The sequence below is a fragment of the Protomyctophum bolini genome (genome assembly GCF_963924005.1).
Source record: "Protomyctophum bolini genome assembly, chromosome: 16".
Lineage (NCBI taxonomy): Eukaryota > Metazoa > Chordata > Actinopteri > Myctophiformes > Myctophidae > Protomyctophum > Protomyctophum bolini.
Genome location: NC_137877.1, coordinates 2,701,780 through 2,726,692, shown reverse-complemented (window position 1 = coordinate 2,726,692; position 24,913 = coordinate 2,701,780). Strand labels below are relative to the sequence as shown.

Below are 24,913 nucleotides of genomic sequence, written 5' to 3'. Positions count from 1 at the left end.
GTAATCTATATATATATAAATATATATATATCTGTATTCCATGCTTTTTGCGCAGTGCATATCACAAACAACCAAGTCAAAGTCTATAGTCTCATATCAACAATAATGTATAGTTTTTTTTCCCCAGGTCTAAACGGTCTCACACTGTACTTTATGTAAAGCCTTATATCTATCTATCAGAGACTATATCAGAGTTCTTGTGCACCATTTCTGCATGCTAATGGTATCCGCGGGAAATGGGAGTTCCTGGCCATTAAACGGCCTCGGGCGAACCTAAGGCCATAAATCCAGCGCCGCAGTCTATTCATTCAGCCAACAGTTCCTCTTTAACGCTAAGAAAGTCAAAGCTGTCGTTGGTTTGACAAAAGAGCTTTTTGGAAAGAGTGAATTGAGGATTGCTCTTAAAATGCTAATGTGAACCCTCCCTCCGCACCACAATCACCGATTTTATTTTATTTTATCAATGGGCGAAGAGTGAGTGAGGCCAGCGTTTTTGTGACAACGTTGTCCATATTCAAGGGGAATCGGCCCCAAAGGACATTCCTTTGGGAGTTTAACCCATTCTGGGCGGGAACCCCTTTTGGTGTTATAGCATTAGGTTGTGCTTTATAGCTTTTGAAAAATAGCAGATCTACAAGCTCGTAGCACGCCACTCGGTGGCGCGCTACTATGAGCTTGTAGATCTGCTATTTTTTTGAAAAACCGAAGAACGACTGACGTAGAAGACATTTTTTAGAATCTGATCTCGGGTCAGAATGGGTTAAAGCTGCTTAAATCTATTCAGCAGCTGTGTCGATCCGGGCGGAGACTAGATTGTCTTCGTCCGACATAGCGCTATAGCGGCTTTGTGCTGACGTTCATAGCGCTAACGGCTTTGTGCTGACGTTCATAGCGCTAACGGCTTTGTGCTGACGTTCATAGCGCTAACGGCTTTGTGCTGACGTTCATAGCGCTAACGGCTTTGTGCTGGCGTTCATAGCGCTAACGGCTTTGTGCTGACGTTTGCGTCAGTGTCTTCCACTCTTAAGTTCGTGTTCAGGTCAACGCCAAGGAAAACCCTGTTGTTTTTGACAGCCAACATTTGGATTTAGTTTTAGTCTTTTGAATAACCCATTTTGACCTGAGATCAGATTCTAAAAATGTCTACTAAATCCTGACAGTTTTCTGAATAAGCTATGTTTCTATGTTAGTCGTTCTTAGATTTTTCAAAAATATCAGAGCTATAAAATATTTTGACAGGCCTTGATGGCGTCGTAATGCCTGATATGACACTTGATTGCATGCTGATTGTGAGCTTGTAGATCTGCTATTTTCCGAGCGCAACCAAACATAAACATTACTTGTCTTTTAGTTCTACTGGATCTCTTCTCCACTAGTCCCAACATTTTAGCCTATAGTTTTTATTTGTTGACAAAATTGTCAATACATGTAGTCTTAGATTTTGTCATAACAGTTTTTATTTAGCTTTTATTTAGTTTTCGTCAGTGAAAAATGGTAGTCGACGAAACATTTTTGTCATAGTTGCAGAGATTCTAAATTAAGCCTCAAAATGAACTGATGCACACAGGAGGACTTAGTGTATTTTGGGATGTTTTCTGCATTCAGGAAGGAGATACAGATCTCCTTCCTGAACGCAGAAAACGATGTAAATTCCCCATTCAAAACTATTGTTTGAAGTGAGAAGCTATTCTCAAAGACTTTAAGCCCTCTAACCACGCCAAAGGGTCAAGACAGCTTTAACGTTGTCCCAGCGGGGTGATATGTCCTGGTCCACATTGTCCCTGCGGGGTGATATGTCCTGGTCCACGTTGACGCGCGACGTCGTCCCCAGTGAGTCAACGCATGGAATTCAACGGCCCCAAACCACACCAAAGGGTCCAGACGGTTTTAGCGTTGTGATCTTTCCATGACAAAAGATGGTCTATATGTACTACTATACTCCTAGGAGTGTGTTATTGTTATTAGAGCACACCTGGTTGATGTGTTCACCATGTGAATGAACAGTAATGGCAGATCTGAAGTGATGAATGATGTTTCTCTGGCAGAACGTTCAACGTCATTATATTCAACTTTCCATTCGCCGGCTATTGTCAAGTTGACAACTTAATTCAAAATGATCCAGACTTGACTGTCCAGACTTTGTGTCCTGTGACACAGAACCCACCCAGACAGACACCCATGTGGTTTGATGTTAGTTATTGTAATTCATGTCATTATATACATTTTTTTGTAATAATAATATATTTCATGATGGTTGAATTCAGACCAAAGAGATGCACATCTGGTCCCGGTTTTGAGGTTTAATAGGGGCGCTGTTTCTGTAATGATGGCCTTGAGTTGGAATGCACGTGTACGCGAGCATGCGCACGCACACGCGCGCGCACACACACACACACACACACACACACACACACACACACACACACACACACCTTTATTATTGTTCCAGAGGGCATAGGAGAAGTGGCTGGCTGGCAGGCTGGCTGAAGCACATCCGATGATCAGGTGATGGAACCACAGGGGAGTGAGAGAGGTGATATTATGGTGGAAATGTACAGTACTGTGTAAAGTACAGTACGTGTCTATAGGAGAGAATTACAGGCTTATGATTTCCCTTTGGAAATGTGTGCTCATCATGGAACACCGTATGACGATGTGAAAGACAACTCTGTTTTGGGAGAAGTGTCGTCACATTCCACCTCGTTTTGTACTCGTCAATTATCTTATCTTCTGCTGCCAACTCAACTCATGCACAGCCAATGACGGGCATTACCGAGTCGTCGTTGTTGCCACAAGGAGTCCAGTCAGTGTTCAAGTTCAAAAGGTGACCGTTCTTTTTACAGCAGCAGTGAGTGCGTTCATCTTTGAGGTTTGTTTGATTTCAAAACCAACTGCAGATTCTGTCTGTGTCCCTTTTTATGCCCATATATATATGGAGTTATTTTTCAGGCATGGCCAAATATGGAGTGTATGCAGATGTCAGAACAAGCATTGTGATGTCATAAGAAGCATTGTGATGTCAGAACAAGCATTGTGATGTCAGCTCCATATATGGAGAGTTATGGGGTGACCAGGTCCAGAGCTCTGGGAGAGGTTTTTGTGCCGGTTCTATCTGGACAACCGGTTCTATCTGACGAACCTCGAAACCGGGCACTGCAGTGCATTCCCTGGGGGCGGCGGTGGCTCAGGGGTAGAGTGGCTGGATGGTAACCGCAAGGTTGCCAGTTCGAACCCTGTGGGCTCCCTCCAGAGTTAGTGTCTAAGTGTCCTTGAGCAAGACTCTGAACACCTAATTGCTCCTGATGTGCTGGTTGGTGCCTTGCATGGTTTCCTCCGCCATCGGTGTGTGAATGTGTGTGTGAATGGGTGAATGTAATGCACAACCTATGTAAAGGTGTGTGAATGTGTGTGTGAATAGGTGAATGTAATGCACAATCTATGTAAAGGTGTATGTATGAATGTGTGTGTGAATGGGTGAATGTAATGCACAGTCTATGTAAAGGTGTGTGAATGTGTGTGTGAATGGGTGAATGTAATGCACAATCTATGTAAAGGTGTGTGAATGTGTGTGTGAATGGGTGAATGTAATGCACAATCTATGTAAAGGTGTATGAATGTGTGAATGGGTGAATGTAATGCACACTCTATGTAAAGGTGTGTGAATGTGTGTGTGAATGGGTGAATGTAATGCACAATCTATGTAAAGGTGTATGAATGTGTGAATGGGTGAATGTAATGCACACTCTATGTAAAGGTGTGTGAATGTGTGTGTGAATGGGTGAATGTAATGCACAATCTATGTAAAGGTGTATGAATGTGTGAATGGGTGAATGTAATGCACACTCTATGTAAAGGTGTATGAATGTGTGTGTGAATGGGTGAATGTAATGCACAATCTATGTAAAGGTGTATGAATGTGTGTGTGGATGGGTGAATGTAATGCACACTCTATGTAAAGGTGTGTGAATGTGTGTGTGAATGGGTGAATGTAATGCACACTCTATGTAAAGGTGTATGAATGTGTGTGTGAATGGGTGAATGTAATGCACAATCTATGTAAAGCGCCTTGGATAAAGGCTGCTATATAAATGCACCATTTACCATCTGTGAGGTGGAACGCGTGGGTGGAATTTGAAGTCGGTGGGACGTTCGAACGGTTCTCGAGTTACGTGGATTTACAGACGTATAGGCACACACGTACAGTATGTACAGTACAGAGACTTGGTGCATTTATAGATAGATAGATAGATATGTGTGTCATGTTATTTATTATGATTATAATAACATGGCGAGGAGGGGAGGGAGGCAGCAGAAGGTTGTGGCTGCGTGTGTGGACTTGTGTGTGAATGCAGGTCTACTGAAGCCCCCCCCCTCCTCGGGGGGTGGGTGTCTCTTTATCAGAGCAGAACATCTGCTGTGAGACGAGGAGTGGGTCTGGTAAAAAATAATAAAATAAAAGTGACAATTTAATATGTGTCATCACATCAACCACACAAACCTCCATCCATGGACACACGCCAAGTCCTCCTCCTAGAAGAGGCTGATCCCTGATCTGCCACGGATGTGTTTTTATTAATGCTCTGGGTGATTTATTTTAATCCATTCTTCTGACCTGAGATCAGATTCTTAAAAATGTCTTCTACTATACATCCTGACAGTTTTCTGAAAAAGCTGTGTTTCTATATGTCAGTCGTTCTTCGATTTTTCAAGACCTACAAGCTACATAGCGCGCCACTCGGTGGCGCGCTATGTAGCTTGTAGATCTGCTATTTTTCAATAGCTAAAGCATAACATCATAAAAGCAGAGCATCTGCAGAAATAGTGTTTTTAGAGCAGTACTTGGCAGGTCCTGGTTTCATTGCGACAGCTTTCGTTATTTGCTCAAAACACTGAATTGTTTGGTGGCATACAATACAGTACAGTACAGTACATGCATGTACTATGTGTACTTTTATGTAAACTCTTCATTTCCATTTTCCAGCCATTCAGTTGCAAACAAAAATCATTTATTTTGGGGACCCCCCAGAATAATTTGGTGACCCCCCAGAGTGGTCGCGACCCACGGGTTGAGAACCCCTGCAGTACAGTACAGTACAGTACAGTACAGTACAGACTTCAGCATACCCCTGGGTCCGATTTGAGCAGCGCGCTGCGTAGAGGCCACACACACACATGCTGAATACCTCATGTGTTTTGACTTTCAACAAACCCACCTGTGGGACCCCCCCCAGTGATCTCCCCTTCTAGGGGGGGGTCTTTGAACCAAACGATAAAAACTGGCACATTAGTCATCGGGGGTGACGGACATCCCACCGCGTCTCTTCAAAGAACAAGAGAACTGTATCACTTACAGTACACACCACTGTAACTGTAACTGTATCACTTACAGCAGGGGCGCCCACTCTATTTTCACCTGAGAACTACTTTCAAAATGACCAACTCAACAAACATCTACCCACCGAAAACATTATAATACCGTTGCTGAAAATGGCTTTGGAATATAGCGGCACTGACATTACATTTAAGACAAATGCACATGGAGATATGGAATAGGTTTTTTTTTTGTATTTCATTTGTAATCTATACCGATATTTTGTGCGCATGAAGCAGCACTCTTGAAAACAAAGTATTGCATTATGGGTTTGAGCTGACAGGACCTTTTTTATGTCAGTCAATCAGGAGAGGGCCTGGGTGGGGTGGTGGTGGGAGGGGGGGGGGGGTGTGTTGTGGATCGGGGGGAGGGGGTGTTGAAAGCAGAATATCTGAGAGCTACCATCATTCAAACGGCCTGTTTTGGAATCCCTGTCCCCCCCCTGTCCCCTAGTCTATAGTGAGTTTAAAGATGAATTCCCCGCTCTAGTTTAGGATGATAGTGGGGGTTGGTGTGTGTGTGTGTGTGTGTGTGTGTGTGTGTGTGTGTGTGTGTGTGTGTGTGTGTGTGTGTGTGTGTGTGTGTGTGTGTGTGTGTGTGTGTGTGTGTGTGTGTGTGTGTGTGTGTGTGTGTGTGTGTGTGTGTGTGACTGTGTGTGACTGTGTGTGAGTGCGTGAGTGCATGTGTAGTGGGGGCAGTCTGCTACTTGTGGCCTTGAAAAGTCTGTTGGAACGTTCCTTCTTTTGTCGGTCTGAGGAGGAGCTGTGTGTGTGTGCGCGTGTGTGTGAGGAGGAGCTGACGTGTGTGTGACTGTGTGTGTGTGTGTGTGTGTGCGTGCGTGTGTCAGGAGGAGCTGACCGCTACGTTGCCTTTTTTGGGGATGTCCAGCTCTCTCTCTCTGTCGGGTCAACACCCTCGCAGGTCCAATTTTTCACTCAGGAGTTAAAGTAACACTCCGAATTCTACCGTGCGAAGAACACACAACTTTTTTATTTTCTGTATTAATATATTATTATTACGTTGATCTTTGAGCAGCGGTTGTGATTAGCATTGATGACATATTGAAATGTGATCTCTACCTTTTGTGTCAATGTGACGCGTGGCTTAAAGGAGAATTTCAGACTCGAAGGCTTTCCTACCTTTATTTGTAGTTGTTACTGTACGTCCCCACCAAAGAGGTCCAGGTGTTATTTGGTGCAAAAGTGCATTATTGGCTATTTCCCCTAATATAAGCCCTCAATGGGGGTTGTTGTACTATTTACTTTATGAAGAGAGGATATATACAAAATAAATTGATTTTTGAGCGATGGAAATATGCGAAGTAGCACAACACCCCATAGCCCAATGCAATGCAATTCAATTCAATTCATTGAGGGCTTATGGTAGGGGAAATAGCCAATAATTCGCTTTTGCACAAAATAACACCTGGACCTTTTTGGTGGGGACGTAACAACTACAAAGAAAGGTCACATAAATTCTCCTTTTAAGCATCACAATGTTTACATTAGTTTGAAGAAGGGAGGAGCCATAGAAGTCATCGCTGATCGCGATGCACTTTCGCGGTCACACTTTCGTCGTATCAGACGACCGTGTCCATCACGCACAAACGATCTGATCTACAAGTCCACCTGTACCTCCCCAACAAACGATCTGATCTACAAGTCCACCTATACCTACCCAACAAACAATCTGATCTATAAGTCCACCTATACCTCCCCAACAAACTAATAGAGTCCCTCTGTCTAACACTGATTCCCTGCAATGCAGCCCCTCCCCTTCTAAATAACCCAGCGTCATGCAGCCCCTCCCCTTCTAAAGAACGCATCGCCGTAGATATAGAAACCTAGAGACCTCCTTCGCCGCTGCGGTTCATTGCAGCGGTTCATGTGTATCTTATGGAGGTTCCGCCATGTTGGAGTTCAGTATGAGGCTACGGCACGCTGCCGCTCACAGTGACTACTGGCCAATCAGGCTCCGCCAGGGCATTAAGCAACTAGTCGACTAGTCAACTAGTTGACTAGTAAACTAGTAGACTAGTTTACTAGTTAAATCCACTAGTCGACCTTGTTGGTACTATTTATTGTTGGTACTATTATTTATTATTTTCCCGATTTTGTAGGCCTCAAGATCATCATCATCAGATTATAGGTATAGTCACCAATGTACACAGTTTTTATATATTTTTAATATATATTTATATAAAAATAAAAGGGTAAAAAGTCCCGGAGAAGACGCACTGTGTTTGACCCACAGCCCAGTAGTCACTTTGAGTGGCAACTCTGCCATAATGGAAACAAACATGTCAGCCACCATATGATATACACACATGCCCCAGAACCACCGGAGGAGGAGGAGGAGGAGGAGGAGGAGGGGTCTACCTTTTTATGTCTATGCCTCCATAGAGCGTCCCCATAGCCCCGCCCCCCTCCAGAGACCCGGAAAAGAATCCCCCGTTCATTTTCCCTCATAGACTAGACATACTCATAGAAGTATTTTTTTAAAGACGTTTATACGCCGCTGGACAAAGACAACTCTAGTCGTGACACAATGTTTTGGGCCGATCAAATAATTGGAAAGAAGAAGAAAAGGGCTGGTTACAACACTTGTTTTTGTTCTTTGTAATTATTTGTTTGGTCCAAAATATTGTGTTTGTTGTCATGATTTGTCACGACTCCAGTTGGCTTCGTACGACGCTTAAAAGGTCTTTAATAAATACGTTTTGAAACGTCTATGAGGACATCAAATGCATCGGGAACTATTTCCTGGGCCTGGCGGGCGTCGTCATGAAAGGGGGCGGGACTGCAGCGACTGCTCTATCGCTATACCTGTGTTTCCACGCCGTGACCTCACGTCCTGTCTTGTCTCCTCCCCTTCCCCTCAATAGAGGAGAGCGGCGTCTCCCTGCTGCAGCTGATCGGAGACCCTCCCCCTCCTGAGATCACCACGGTCTACGACGGCGGGCCCGACGGCCGGCCCAGCTACGTGTTCGGGCCCGACGCCAACACGGGCCAGCTGGCGCGCGCCCACCTGCCCAACCCCTTCTACCGGGACTTCTCCGTGGTCTTCCACCTGATGCCCACGTCCGACCGCGGCGGCGTGGTCTTCTCCCTGACGGACGGCTCCCAGCGCATCATGTACGTGGCCGTGAAGCTGTCGGCGGTACGACCCGGTACCGGCCCCGGGGCCAAGCAGCAGGACGTGGTGCTGTACTACACGGAGCCCGACTCCACGGAGTCCTACGAGGCGGCCCGCTTCACGGTGCCCTCGCTGCGGGACAAGTGGACGCGCTTCGCCCTGGCCGTGGAGGACGAGCGCGTCTTCTTCTACCTGGGCTGCGACGCGGACGCCGTGGTGAAGCGCTTCGAGAGGTCGCCCGACGAGATGGAGCTGGAGGCCGGCGCCGGCGTGTTCGTGGGGCAGGCGGGAGGCGCCGACCCGGACAAGTTCCTGGTATGTACCCTCACAAAAAACATGCAGTAATCCTGGTCTCTAAACTGCCTCCCCCTGGCCAGCCGGGGCGCCTGATGGAGGGGAAAGGAACTGGTTGGAATAACGTGTTCCTTCCACGTGCTACGTCCAACCAGGGAAACTCCCCCCTGTCAGGTGTAAAGGAGCAACTTGGACACTCAGGCATGAAGGAAGCATGAGTTCAAGTCCGTTGCTCTCCCCTTGTCCCCCATATATGGGGACTAGGTTGCTCTCCCCTTGTCCCCCATATATGGGGACTAGGTTGGTCTCCCCTTGTCCCCCATATATGGGGACTAGGTTGGCGGAGGGTGTGTAGAGCCCAGGATCACATTAGATGATTGACACGGGGGTGAAAAATGGGTTACAAAATCGTGGGATAAAAAATATATATATAAAAAAAAAAAGAAGAACCGACCGGACAAGTTCCTGAGATGCTTGTGATCTGCGTTGTGTTGGGGAATAATGAAGTTCCGGACGACTTTCTCTTTGTTGACAGTTTAATCTGGTAAAATACACAGACGTATCTGGTCAGTTTCTGTCTGTGTAACACACCCAATCCTCAGCACGGCTATAATAGAATTAACAGTGTGACCAAGAGCATGTTTTTTATAAAGAGTTTACAGTTTAGTATGTCAAAATAATTAATTGAAAACAATTAATGTACAAAACATCGCCACTTCATGTTGGTACTTTTAGCATGTTTAGAACAACTAATATTCATCACAGTAAACATACAGACTCTTGTTGAAAATATAGTGTGCTGAGGAACACATCTTACCATGGGCATGTCTCATGTTATTCAATGGGTGCCACCCACTAAACAATAAGAAATGTGATTACTGAACCCACTAAACTCTGTTACATATACAGAAGTCCGTTTCAACTCGTCCTCGTTGACGTAGACGTTAGAGGTCGAGTCTTTGAACGACCAGGATGTGAGATTATATTTATATCCTGAGGAAAGGAAAAGAAAGGGTTAAAGAGTTGAGGTTCACCTTGAGAAGTGTTTCTTTACTGGTGGCGTTTCCTGCCTGGAAGGCAAACAGAACTTAGGATGCTTAAAAACAAAACAAATCCTTTATCTCTGGAAGAAAATCACTCACGTAAACACTAGCTAAAATTAACTTGACCGCTTTCAACCTATTTTGGTCATTATACAGCTTTAAAAAATATTGACATATTTTTACCACGTGAGACCATCAGTACAACATTAACCCATTTTGGTGTTGGCATTATGTTATGCTTTAGCTATTGAAAAATAGCAGATCTACAAGCTCATAGCGCGCCACCGAGTGGCGCGCTATGAGTTTGTAGATCTGCTATTTTTGAAAAATCAAAGAACGACTGACATGGAAACACAGCTTTTTCAGAAAACTGTCAGGATGTAGAAGAAGACATTCTTAGAATCTGATCTCAGGTCAAAATGGGTTAACTTATAAAATATAACCGGGCTTAAAGTGGTTAAAACCGACAGTCCGCTGCAGACTGCAGAGTGAATTTGGGTCAGAGTTCAGAATACCTTTTTGCTGTTTCCCAGTCAGGACCGACCCAGTGGACCGGGAGCTGTCGGTTCTGTGTTACTGGATTACACTCACTGTGTGATTTGATTGCCCCAAATTGGCCCGCTCCGAATCTCCCAGCGCAGACATCTGGGCCTCTGGGGGCGGGGTTCATAGCAGACTGGAGATAATTGGTAGTGCTTCGCCGTCGGGGGTGCAATCAACTCCTGCTCGTTTGGAGACGCTTGTAAACCCCCGGCCGCTGACCCCCTGACCTCTTGACCCCCAGAGCTATGGTCAGTAAACACTGGGGGACAGGTGCACGCTGACCCCTCGGTATGGCCTGGCCTTTTGGTTACACAACTCACTAGCGTATAGTCCCCCCCCCCACCCCCCCTCACAGCCTGGGGGTCTGGGGGGTCAACTCCACTCGCTCTCGGATGCATTCTCGTGTTTTTGAGAAAGGTACACCAGGGTGTTAGTTTGGGTTAATGAGAGAGACACTCTAAACTGCCTCCCCCTGGCCAGCCGGGGCGCCTGATGGAGGGGAAAGGAACTGGTTGGAATAACGTGTTCCTTCCACACACTACGTCCAACCATGGAAACTCCCCCCTGTCAGGTGTAAAAGAGCAACTTGGACACTCAGGCATGAAGGAAGCATGAGTTCAAGTCCGTTGCTCTCCCCTTGTCCCCCATATATGGGGACTAGGTTGGTGGAGGGTGTGTAGAGCCCAGGATCACATTAAGATGATTGACACAGGGGTGAAAAATGGGTTACAAAATAGTGGGATAAAATGTATATACACGTCACGTCATTTGCTGACTCTTTGGTTTTGTTTAATTAGTGCTTTCTTTGGTAATTCATTTACGTCAGGAATAGCTTTATCGACTAGCCCATTTTGGGCGGGAACCCCTTTTGGTGTTAGCATTATGTTATGCTTTAACTATTGAAAAATAGCAGATCTACAAGCTCATAGCGCGCCACCGAGTGGCGCGCTACGAGCTTGTAGGTCTGCTATTTTTGAAAAATCGAACAACTGACATAGAAACATAGCTTTTTCAGAAAACTGTCAGGATATAGAAGACATTTTTAGAATATGATCTCAGGTCAAAATGGGCTAGTTAATTAAGGGGATAATTGGATGTACATTAAAAACTCCAGACTTCATAATTATCTAGATAAATGCCTCGTTCTTGTAGAGTTGTGTGGAAAAGCAACAATCCACTTCCCTCGTGGAGTGAATCATGAATGAAGCTTTGATGAGAGAGAGAGAGATATGGAACAGAGACATGAAAAGGAAACCCACAGAGGGGTTTACAGTATTTCTTTGTCTGTGGCTGATAAGAGGAACGCTCTTTCATCCTTTTATGAAGAATTCTTTTGGACAAAGTTCAACAGATAAATAATGGGCTGCTGACAAATATAGTGTATATATAGTACCCTGTTTCACCAGGAGGCTGTATGACATGTTTAGAATCAAGACATTTTGGTCGGGGAAACCCCTTTTGGTGTTTTAAACATTATGTTATTATTTAGCTATTGAAAAATAGAAGATCTACAAGCTCGTAGCTCGAGCTTGTAGGTCTGCTATTTTTTTTAAATCGTGAAAATGTAGTGCAAATCATTGAGTATATATTCTTTCAGAGCAAACGTTTTTTTAACTCAAATCTTTGCTTCTGGGCTACAAGCTTGTATAGGTCTGCTATTTATTTATTTTTATCGTGAAAATGTGGCACAAATCGTTGCACAATCTTTGCTTCTGGGGGGTTCCCTGGAACAACATATTTTCAGATGGGGGGTCGGCGGCCAATTACAGATATTATGTTTAGGGGGTCCCTGACATGAAACCGTTTGAACACAACTGACATATAATATAGAAACAGAGGGTTTTTCAGAGAACTGTCAGGATTTGTCAGGAAGACATTTTTGTAGAATCGTCCTCAGGTCAAAGTGGGTTAATTGGGGATGTGATGGTTTACTGTACACAAGGATCTGTATTGGTATAAATGTAAACGTTAAAGGCCAGCCCTGACTCTTCTCATGTTCTCATACTGCAACACACTGGTGGTTTTTTAGGACCACCCAGATGGAATAGGTTTTATGCCGCGGACCCCCCGTTTGAAAATAATCTATGTCAGGGAAGAGAAGACGTTAAAAATGATTCCAACACGTCTCACAATTGTTTTTCCACATTTCCGAAGAATACAATAAATATAATAATTACCTCCCCCTGGAACCCCCTCAAAGACCCCCAGACCCCCCCCTGGAACCCCCTCAAAGACCCCCAGACCCCCCCCTGGAACCCCCTCAAAGACCCCCAGACCCCCCCCTGGAACCCCCTCAAAGACCCCCAGACCCCCCCCTGGAACCCCCTCAAAGACCCCCAGACCCCCCCCTGGAACCCCCTCAAAGACCCCCAGACCCCCCCCTGGAACCCCCTCAAAGACCCCCAGACCCCCCCCTGGAACCCCCTCAAAGACCCCCAGACCCCCCCTGGAACCCCCTCAAAGACCCCCAGACCCCCCCCTGGAACCCCCTCAAAGACCCCCAGACCCCCCCCTGGAACCCCCTCAAAGACCCCCAGACCCCCCCCTGGAACCCCCTCAAAGACCCCCAGACCCCCCCCTGGAACCCCCTCAAAGACCCCCAGACCCCCCTCTGAGAACCACTGCTGTGTTGTTAACAACAAGGCCAAATTATGTTGAGGGATTTTTTTGTCCAACAGACCTTTCACCCAGTCAGCTGTCAGTTTGTCCTTCACAGACACACAGTTCTGTTTTGAAAAGTAATATACAAATAAAGTGACTGATTATGTGATCCACTCTCTTGTCGCTACTGTACCGTGAGAGACAGCATTATATGAAGCAACGTGGAGCTTAGCCCCCTTTAGACGCACGGACCATTCTACCATTAATGTCTTCTAAATCCTGACAGTTTTCTTGAAAAAGCCGTGTTTCTGTGTCCGTCGTTCTCAAACATTTTCATGTCAGGGACCCCCAAAAATATCTGTAATTGGCCTCCGACCCCCCATCTGAAAATATGTTGTTCCAGGGATACCCCCCAAGAAGCAAAGATTTTAGTTAAAAACCTTCGCTCTGAAGGAATATACATATTCAAAGATTTGCAACCACATTTTCAAGACTTTTCAAAAAAAATAGCAGACCTACAAGCTCGTAGCGCGGCACGAGCTTGTAGATCTGCTATTTTTCAATAGCTAAACAAGCATAATGTAATGCTTAAAAAAACACCCAAAGGGGTTCCCGCCCAGAATGGGTTAACCTGGCCTCCAGGGGTCAGGACTGGGTGTAATTAGGTGACCTCTCTGTCTGCTCCACGACTTATAGGAGGGTCTGGTGAGATCGTCATCCTCCTTATAATCAAATAAAAGCCCCAGAAAAGCTCTAAATATTTATCTCATGCATTTATAATACAAACTTGGGGATTTGGTTTGTTTGGAAGATATTTTTGTACGAGGGGTATACAGCCAAAAAACGGAATAACCTCCTACTTTTAAGCAGGCCCTTTCTCTGAGAAAAAGTGGATTGTCTTAATCATTCTATTAAGAAACTGACCTTTTCATATAGCGCAAAATCACAAAAGATATGGATCCAAAGATCCGGATGCATTAGATACTGTACAAGCTTCACACATTAAACTTTAAGTTTACTGTGTTAAGTGTGTTAAGGTTTGGAACTCTTAAGTGTCACTCACATCTGCATCAAAGGTCTATTCCAAAAGCTATATTTCACCACAATAACTCTGCCTCATGGAGTCAACTCGAGACACTGGAACAATTCATCATGTTGAACGAGGGGAACAATCACTCTTTTGGTGTCAAAGCTAATGGTCTGTTGATCGCTGTGGAGATACTGTAGCATTAATGGACGCCGGCCCAACAAGTCCCTTCCTGCGTGAGAACGTTCAGGCTGTGAGAGAGAGAGAGAGAGAGAGCAGAGATAGGGATTTAAAGATAGTGTAATTTCCGACGCAGCGGGCTCATTATTCAGTCTGCTGCGTACGGTATCAATGGAACCTCTGATTTTCTGCAAAGGTGGGGATTCCCTAAAAGAACGTGTTCCCACGTAGCAGGAAGCTAAGGAGTTCACAGAGATCAGTCTGTGTTTATCTGCGCCTAGATGTTTAGGCTAATGTAAGCAAGTGCTGCGTGTGTGTGTGTCCGTGCGTGCACGTGCGTGCGTACGTGCGTGTGTGTGTGTCCGTGTGTGCGTGCGTGCGTGCGTGTGTGCGTGCGACGTGCGTGTGTGTGCGTGTGTGTGTGTGTGCGTGCGTCCGTGTGTGCGTGCGTGCGTCTGTGTGAGAAGCAGGCAGTGCAGACACAATAATGACACGTCCTCATTTGACAGGTTTTGTTGCGTCGAGTCACTGTGTGTGCAGGGAGTGTGATCTTGTAGATCGACTATTTTCAAATGGACAAAGTGTGTGTGTATATATATATATATATATGGGGCTGAAGTGGTCAATGTATGTTTTGTAGTAATAATCAAAATCTAAAAAAGTTACTAGTAGTAGTAACTAAAGTTTTCAAATAATTGTAGTGGGACTGGAGTAAAAGTACAATATTTGCCTCTGAGATTTAGCAGAATAGAAGTAAATTGGAAATACTTACAGTAAGTAAAGCACAAATACCTCAAAATTTTACTTCAGTACAGCACTTAAGCAAATGTACATTACTTTACAGTGCCACCGTGGCTCTCAAATGTACATTACTTTACAGTGCCACCGTGGCTCTCAAATGTACATTACTTTACAGTGCCACTGTGGCTCTCAAAGCGAAGGTTTGCAGATGTATGTACTGTTCTTTATGAACTTTTAATCTGTTTAAACCAATGACCTCTTCCTACAGGAAAGGATTCCATATAAGCCTTATTCTGGCTTCTTCCTTTCCTTGCATTGTATTTTTGTTTCTTTGATATGTTATTGTCTATTTTTTGTACTACATGCTAAATAAATAAACCTAAAACCTCCTACAATACTGTAACCTTTTATGTATTTCTCTCACTCTCTGGTGTCTCATTTCTGTGTTCTGTTTTCCAGGGCCGGATCTCGGAGCTCAGAGTTGTAGGAAACGCCCGCGCAGCGCAGCGACACTGTGAAGACGACGAAGACGACTCTGACGTGGTGAGTGAGGGGGAATAAAACCCAGAACTTTAATCTGTGAGACACAGCACGTGACCTATAGAGCACCGAAGTCCTGACGCAACTCGCTCATCCCTTCGATTCCCCTGGTTCGCGGAAGTAATTTCTCTATGGAGAATAACATGGGGTGATCTTAATATCGTCTACTATAAGCGTTGTGGTCCAAAAATAAACAAGCTGTCTCTGCGTTATTGTCAGGGAGGTGTCTCTGTATCGTTTGCAACAGTCAGTCACTCATATATGATACAGTCTGCTTCTAGCGAAAATATAACTAATTCAGCAGCAGTAACATTAGCGTTTTCTCTCAGTCAGTTGATTCTTCATATCCATATGAGTGAAGCGGCCGGGGTGACATGTTTATTTTTCAAACACAGTTCTTATATGAAGCAATCTAAAAATCCTCCTATGGCGATTTCAATGCAACTAAACAAATACATGAACCTGGGGACTGACGCCCTCTACTGAAAGTGACGTCAGACTTCGGTGCTCTATACATACAGTACACACAAACACAGGTGTCCCATTGCAGCCGGTCAGTGGTTAACTGTTATTATTTAGTCTACACATCCACGTCAACAACACACTGGCCCCACATGGCAGATGCTCAGATGAGCTTGTGAGCAAGAATACAAAACAAAAATCACACCCGTGTGAACTGAGTGGTGCAACTCCCATCTCCCACTCCCCCCCCCACCCCCCAACCTCCTCTCTCTCTCTCGGGGCAGGGGTGGCTGAACGGTTTGCGGAGCGGTCTTGATATCGTGAAGGTCGCTATAGTTCGTATCCCCGGACCGGCACGTTAAAATTACCACCGCTGAAGTGCCCTTTATGGACAAGGCATTGAACCTCTACCATGAAATGTTCTATGAGCAGGGCCTGCCAAGTTCTTGAGCTTAGACCAGTTACCCTGGGTAAACATAGTACCTTTCCTTTCCTTTCTCCTCTCTCTCTCTCTCTCTCTCTCTCTCTCATTAGCAGGCAACAGTACAGCACTATCTCTCTCTGTTTCTGGCACAACAGCACCCCTACTGGTACTAATAGTCGTGCTCATTAACACATACATAGGCGAACACGGACATTGCTGTTCCTTGGAGTGGTTGCGCCACTCAAAAAAAAAAAAAAACACACACACACACACACACACACACAAAAGATGTTCCTGTGTGTTTCATCACGTCTTCAGATGTTGTTTGGATTAAATGGAGGGAAAAACAAACTCCAGGTGCAAAATGACAGGCCTCCCCCACCGCGGGATGTGTTTGTGTGGCCTCCCCCACCGCGGGATGTGTTTGTGTGGGCTTTAACTTTCATCGCCTGTGATTTCCTCATTCACAGCTGTTTCAGCCTCTCTTTTAATTATGCTCTCAGTGGACAGTCTGCGTGTGTTCGCCCTGTGGATGCCGGGCCAACATGCGCTGTGGGGAAATTTAGTTTTTCCAACGGATACACGTTTTATGTGAATGCTGTGTTTATATGCTTCTGAATCGAAGTTTTATACATTTTAGGAGTGAAAACATGTGTTTAGAAATGACAACATCTCAGCAGTTCAGACAATGTCCCTCTGTTAACAACACTTAACACACGACACAGACAGCTAGCTAACTCAGACATTTCTACATGTTTTTAACACTGTTGCATTGCATATACGGTTACAGTCCATATATTTTAGAGTGGTGCAACGCCAAGGAACAGCAATGTCACTATGGGACTATGGGACTATGTTACTATGTTTAGAGTACCAGTAGGGGCAAAAGGGGCGCTGTTGTGCCAGAAACAGAGAGAGAGAGATAGTGCTGCACTGTTGCCTGCTAATGAGAGAGAGAGAGAGAGAGAGAGGGGGGGGGGGGAGAGGAGGGCCCCCCCCCCCCTCCTCTCCCCCCTTGGTTGGGAGAGGGGAGTTGCACCACTCAGTTCACACGGGTGTGATTTTTTAATAATTTATTTCTTTCTCTCTCTCCTTCTTCTTCTGTCCCTCTCAGGCGTCAGGGGAAGGAAGTGGCCGCGTTGAGGTGTCGATACGAGGAGATGGACCCCCGAAACCCGTCCCGGTATGTCATTAATATATATTTTTTTATTTCTTTACATTCTCCGCCGTTGAACCAATACTTTTACCTTCCTTTGGCCGGGGATCTTTTCCTCTCCACCGAACATCATGTCTTCTTTAGAAATGAGATACTTAACCCATTGTTATACTTTAGCTATTGAAAAATAGCCGATCCACATCGTGAAAATGTGACGCAAATCTTTGAAAATATATTCTTTCAGAGGGAACGTTTTTAACTCAAATCTTTGCTTCTGGGGTGGGGGGGGGGGTCCCTGGAACTACATATTTTCAAATGGGGATTGGCGGCCAATTACATAATGTCTGGAGTCCTTGACATGAAATAGTTGGAGCCCCACTGACATAGACAGGTTCTTCTGAAAACCGTCATGACTTAGAAGACATTTAGTAGAATGGAACGCCGGTCTAAATGGGTTAATATTGTACTGTAGGTCTTGTGTTTCCCATCAGATTGGCTTGAAACAAAATCTTCCTGGCATTTAGGGGCAGATTCCTTCTAATGTAACATTATAAATCCAGACATCACAACGCAGGGGATGAAAAGCTTTTCTAGAGATCCAAACAGCTGACCGCGGAACGATACCGCCGGGATTAGCAGCTCCAGATGATGGTTATCGGGAGAGCAGAGTCGTCTGTGAAACAGATCTCCTTACTACAGTACTTCTACTACTGTAACTATACAGCCATCGCTGATTCATCAAGCAACGCTGCGTTGCATCCAGGCCCTCTCCGTCCCCTGAGTGACATAAGAAAGTGCTGAGTCGATGTCTGGAACGGCCCCGGGCTGCTTGCATCTGGTTTATACGATAAGGGACAGATTTGTTTTACATCAAGAGGTCGATAGTTGGTCAAGAGTTAGCCTCTAGTCAGGCAGGAGAGGAATGTATGTTTGGCGACCGGCCGCGCAGTCAGAAAGGACTGGAGACTGAAGTAGTGCAGACAAAGTGCATGTGCCCGTAGTTATAAATAATCATGTCCCTCCCTGCCCCGCGGCGTCAGAGAGACAGCACCGGTTCCTTATTGCTGCAAAGTACAGGACAAGTGCACACTATGCACACACGTACAGTACAGTAAAGTACAGGACAAGTGCACACTATGCACACACACATACAGTAAAGTACAGGACAAGTGCACACTATGCACACACACGTACAGTAAAGTACAGGACAAGTGCACACTATGCACACACGTACAGGACAAGTGCACACTATGCACACACACACACATACAGTAAAGTACAGGACAAGTGCACACTATGCACACACGTACAGTAAAGTACAGGACAAGTGCACACTATGCACACACATACAGTACGGTATCTCTGAGTGCTGGAACCTCACATCTGAGCTCCAGAATTGTAACTGTATTTCTTTCTTTTCCTGAGGGTGAACGGTAGACTGAAATGAAATCGCATTCAGATTCCCGAGAAGTTTCGGGGCTGTTGAGAGGCTGCCGGGCGTGGCTGCACCAATAACTTTAGTTATTAGTTAGACAGGTCCGTCTAGAGTTTAAATGGACAGGTATCAGTCAACAGGCCCGTCTAGAGTTTAAATGGACAGGTATCAGTCAACAGGTCCGTCTAGAGTTTAAATGGACAGGTATCAGTCAACAGGTCCGTCTAGAGTTTAAATGGACAGGTATCAGTCAACAGGCCCGTCTAGAGTTTAAATGGACAGGTATCAGTCAACAGGCCCGTCTAGAGTTTAAATGTACAGGTATCAGTCAACAGGTCCGTCTAGAGTTTAAATGGACAGGTATCAGTCAACAGGGAGACATCGAAGAGGAAGGGGGTGGATCAACATGTGGAATGTCAGAACAGGTCAGCTCCATATATGGATATAGGGGCGTGGTGTCACAAGGCGTGACCATATATGGAGGCGCGATGTCACGACGTGACACGCGGAAATGTAGGTTTTCATAGTAACTGCGACCTGCCGTCGCAATAAACGTAGGGCAAGAATATCGGTCAATAAAGTGCATATTGCAGATTGCAGAATTTTTGTAAAGTGGCAATTTTGGAATGTTTTGAAACATTTGTGGTTGACGTGTCAGGGTGTCATCAGTGTGTCTGTACACATCAGTGTGTCTGTACACATCAGTGTGTCTGTACACGGGCTATTGTGTCCGTGGCAAGACTTGGCCTCGTCCGTCGGCAAAGTCTAGATCTTGTTTTTACACACCATTAAGTTATACTTTCAGATGTGCGTTGATTAATAACGCAGATAAAATGAGAGAAATGTGATAAATCAATCTGTCCACCTGTAATGACCCCGGTCTGCACTAAAGTACGGAACCGCACTGTCTGTCATCAGGATGTGGATTCTGGAACCGCACGCACACTGTTTGGTCAGAGGCACTTTTGCATTCTTAGGCTATCTTTCTGAGAGACAAAACACACACACACTCTCTCACTCACTCACTCACTCACACACACTCACACACACACACACACACACACACACACACACACACACACACACACACATTGTCTCCATCACTCGTCTCATACTTGCTCTTTGTCTATCTATCTCTTTCTCTCCATTTGTCTTTTTCAACTCCTGTCTGTCGCCTACGTCTCTCGCTCTTTCTTGTGCACATAACACCCCCAGCGTGCACACGCACACACACACACACACACACACACACACACACACACACACACACACACACACACACACACACACACCCTGACCCCAACACCCCACCCCCCCCCCCACCACATGCGCGCAGTGCACGCCCCATCGCAATTACAGTATAGATATAGAGGCAGTAAAAGTGAGAAAAAAACAGATGTCAGTCTTGAATCTAGACTCTCTGAATCAAACGCACTTCTGGTTGTGTTATTTTAACTGGTGCTTCAATCACCGTTTAATACGTGAGTACAGGAACTGGGGGGGAGGAGGAGGGGGGGAATGAGAGAGAGAGAGAGAGAGAGAGAGACGGGTCAGCTTCACTGTACCATATGGCTAATTCATTCATTCATTCAATCAGCAACGATGCAATCAAACTGCCACTGTACTGTAAATGAGGCATTAATCAGAGTGTTGTTGGGCTCTTTGAAGACGCCCGACTACAAAGGGGGAGGTTTCCATGAGTCCCGGCCGGAGGACAGGAGGGAGGGGCCCATTTTTTCTTTACCCTCAAATCATAACGTACTGTAACATTCTGTAAAAACAAGCAGGTATCAACTATCAAACACCTGAGGAGGTGTTTCCACCCGACGTCTGTCTGTACACAGAGGTAGGAGCAGGGACGTGTCTGTCTGTCTGTACACAGAGGTAGGAGCAGGGACGTGTCTGTCTGTCTGTACACAGAGGTAGGAGCAGGGACGTGTCTTTCTGTCCACAGAGGTAGCAGCAGGTGGGCTAAAATCCCGTAAGAGGGACTAAATAATTGCGAAAATAGCAGATCTACAAGCTCACAACGCGTCGCGCTGCGACGTGTTGAGAGCTTGTAGATCAGCTATTTTCGGGGTGGAAACCCAGCACTCTATATAATAGCTAGTGGAGATGCAGGTGTGCAAAAATACTGTGTTCAAGTTCAGGAGGAAAAAAAGGAAATCTCCTGAATGGCTTGGAAAGGAGAGGAGTTGGCATTAGCATTTCTTTCATCATGTAGTAAACGCTGCATTCGTGGTCTTGTTTAAGGGCAGTTGTTTTACTGACGGGTAAAAGGACAGTTGTTTTACAGACGGGTAAAAGGACAGTTGTTTTACAGACGGGTAAACGGGCAGGGGCTGAAGCCCCCTTTGATGTCTATGTATGCACGAGGTCCCTGGGTAGGAGAACCTCGATCGGCCCTCCGCAAGACGAGACAAGCCTTAGAGAGAGAGAGAGGGAGAGTTTCCATTGTGTCATTATGGTATTAATGGTGATGGATGGGAGAGATAGGAAGTCTTCCCTTAAGCCTGGGTTATACTTAGTGTTTGTGTGGGTGTCGCGGTGTAACCACAAATAGCAGATCTATAAGCTCACTCAATTTGTGTTCTATATCAATGCATGGGAATAGGGGGGGGGGGGGGGGGGGGTGTTTAATTTGGACTGAGTTCAAATACACATGAGTTCTGAAGGATTTGTTCTGTCACTACTCACTAGACAGAACTGGATTAAACTGTCAAAGATAATTGTGATTATCTCACATAATTGTGATCCGGCGATCATGTGATAATAGTGACGGGCCTGTCAGGTCACCCTCGACCCGTCAACCCTCTTCCTTGATTTGGACCCAGAGGTCAAAGGTCGTAGTGACCGAGCCAGTTCCGTCCGACTGCCTCGTAGGTCTGCGGCGCCATTATGACTCACTCACACTATTATTATCCCTGATTATTGTTAATGATGATTATTATTTTTTTGTGCAAAAACAAAAAAATTAAATGCCGTTCAAAATGTTCTGTGATGTTCTGATGGAGGGAAACACTGGAACCACAGCTCTGGGTTCAGTGTTCTAAATGTCCTGTGATGTTCTGATGGATGGAACTGGGTTCAGTGTTCTAAATGTTCTGTGATGTTCTGATGGATGGAAACGCTGGAACCACAGCTCTGGGTTCAGTGTTCTAAATGTCCTGTGATGTTCTGATGGATGGAACTGGGTTCAGTGTTCTAAATGTTCTGTGATGTTCTGATGGAGGGAAACGCTGGAACCACAGCTCTGGGTTCAGTGTTCTAAATGTTCTGTGATGTTCTGATGGAGGGAACTGGGTTCAGTGTTCTAAATGTTCTGTGATGTTCTGATGGAGGGAACTGGGTTCAGTGTTCTAAATGTTCTGTGATGTTCTGATGGATGGAACTGGGTTCAGTGTTCTAAACGCTGGTGAGGAAACGAGGGCCCAACAACCGCCCGAATAAGGCGTTTGAATTAAACAAACAAAGTGCCGTGATTACATAATTGTGAAATATAAAAATCACGTTTTACGATGTTCTCGATTCATTGTGCAGCACCCAGCTTCCTTGTACGGTATTTCACAGGACTTACAGGACAGTACAGTAACATCCTCACTGTTATTGTATCCATTTGTAATTTGTGTACAAGCGTGTGTATACTGTACGTATTTGTAGTGAAATTGTAGTTAACCCATTCTGGGCTGGACGGAACCCCTTTTGGTGTTTTATTGCATTATGTTATACTTTAGCTATTGAAAAATAGCAGATCTACAAGCTCGTAGCGCGTCACTCGGTGGCGCGCTACGAGCTTGTAGGTCTTGCAGTTCTGCTGTTTTTGAAAAATCGTGAAAATGCGGCATAAAATCTTTGAATATATATTCTTTCAAAAGCCTTTTTTATTTCTACGTCAGGCCCTAATTCTGACTGAGTGTTTTACTGCGTGTGGACTGTGAGCAGGGACAAGGTGCTGCTTCAGTATCTAGATGCTGAGCACCTGGTTTCTCAACCCAGAGAACATCTCATCTCTTCCACAGTCTGGTGTTTTAAATCCATCAGCAGTGTGTCCTGAAGCCCCCCCCCCCCCTTCCTGTCCCCCCCCCCCCGCCTGTCATTGGCACATTTGATGGATGGACATGATTGGGGGAGTGAATCCACCAGGCGTTCCTTCATTACTTTATATAACACACACATCACCACGGAGACGTCTGCCAATATAACCCACGGCCCAGAATTCCACACACACACACACACACACATCACCACGGAGACGTCTGCCAATATAACCCACGGCCCAGAATTCTACACACACACACACACACACACACACACACACACACACACACACACACACACACACACTTCACCACGGAGACGTCTGCCAATATAACCCACGGGCCAGAATTCTTATCACAGCCAGTGGTACCATGTTGTAGACACAACTGACGGGCACATTCTTTCCCACATATAGGACATTGGTTAACCCATTTTGGCCTGACATGACAAAATGTAATTTTAAAATGTTTTTTTTTTCTGGAAAACGTTAATGTTTCTGTATCAGTGGTTCTCAATATTTCATGTCAAGAACCCCAAAAATTATATGTATTTGGCCGCCGACCCCCATCTGAAAATATGTTGTTCCAGGGACCTCCCCCCCCCAGAAGCAAAGATTTGAGTTAAAAACTGAAACTCTGAAAGAATATATATTCAAAGCTTTGAGGCACATTTTCAAAAAAAATCTAAAATAGCAGATCTACAAGCAAGTAGCACGGCACCGAGTGCCGCGCTACGAGCTTGTAGATCTGCTATTTTTCAAAAGCTAAAGTATAACACAATGCTTGAAACACTAAAAAGGGATTCCCGCACAAAATGGGTTAATGTTCAATTAAAGTGGCTTTAGGTATGTTACAGTTCTGTATGTTTTTGTTGAAATGAGATTGAAGTAGTTCTATATTCTGATGGTAATCGTGTGTTTGTTCAGAGGCGGGTCGGGGGGGTCTCCACTTCCCTCCAGCTCTTTAGTAGACGGAACATAATTGAATGAAACCAAATGGACCGGTACGGACGGGTCCATTTGGTTTCATTTTTACGCTCTCAAGAATTAAAGATCTAATTTGATTTACCAACTCTCCATCAATTTCTTGATGTATATATAATACAAATCCTCCAATCCATCTTTGAACTTAACTAAAGTGCTGACAGAGACTGCGTGCGTGCGCCACACACACACAGACACACACAGACACACACACACACACACACACACGGACACACACACGGACACACACACACACACACACACACACACACACGGACACACACACACACACACGGACACGGACACACACTGCCATCCCCATTCAATGTTCGAAATTCCACAGGTAACAATGAGAGGTGTGTCACCTGTGAAGAATGGCTTAGATTAGAAGGTGGGAGGTGGTATTGTGCTCTGTGGTGACCCAGCCTCCTACACCCCCCCCCCTAGGGGGAGAGAAGTGGACAGAAATGCCCCCCTTCCTCCTCCTCCTCCTCCTCTCCCTAATCCCAAAAATCTGAGAAAAGTGAATTGTGTAGTGCGAGCAAATAGTTTCAACACAAAGGCATTATGGTTTGAACGACAGGCCCTAAATGTCCACACACACACACACACACACACACACACACACACACACACACACGCACGCACACGCACACACGTCCACACACCCCTAGCCCACAGCCTTGAGCTCTGAAACCTGATATCTGATCGTGATCACTCATGGTGTTTACTAGTTCAACAGTACATGTCCAGCGTTGGAGCCGTCATAATCGTATACACGGCAGAAGTGAATAAAAATGTAGAAAAATGTAGTTACGGAAGTCAAATAAAGCCTTTCGTGTTGATCTGGCTGTATCTGTGTAGGAGTTCACTTGACACTAAGTATAGATTTTATGGCGGTGTTTCAACCTTTTACAACTAATAGTGCAGATGAGAGAGAG

At 45.3% G+C, this 24,913-nt stretch overlaps 1 protein-coding gene across 2 annotated transcripts in view; it reads left to right on the top strand.

The window, feature by feature from the left end:
- The window catches only part of col18a1a (collagen type XVIII alpha 1 chain a), a 161,992-nt gene that overhangs the window by 86,423 nt on the left and 50,656 nt on the right, over window positions 1–24,913 (top strand). For both annotated transcript variants that reach the window (XM_080786204.1, XM_080786203.1), the window contains 3 exons: window positions 8,256–8,821; window positions 15,395–15,478; window positions 17,476–17,544. In XM_080786204.1, the coding sequence (XP_080642330.1) occupies window positions 8,256–8,821; window positions 15,395–15,478; window positions 17,476–17,544 (719 nt within the window). The remainder of the gene's footprint in view (window positions 1–8,255; window positions 8,822–15,394; window positions 15,479–17,475; window positions 17,545–24,913) is intronic.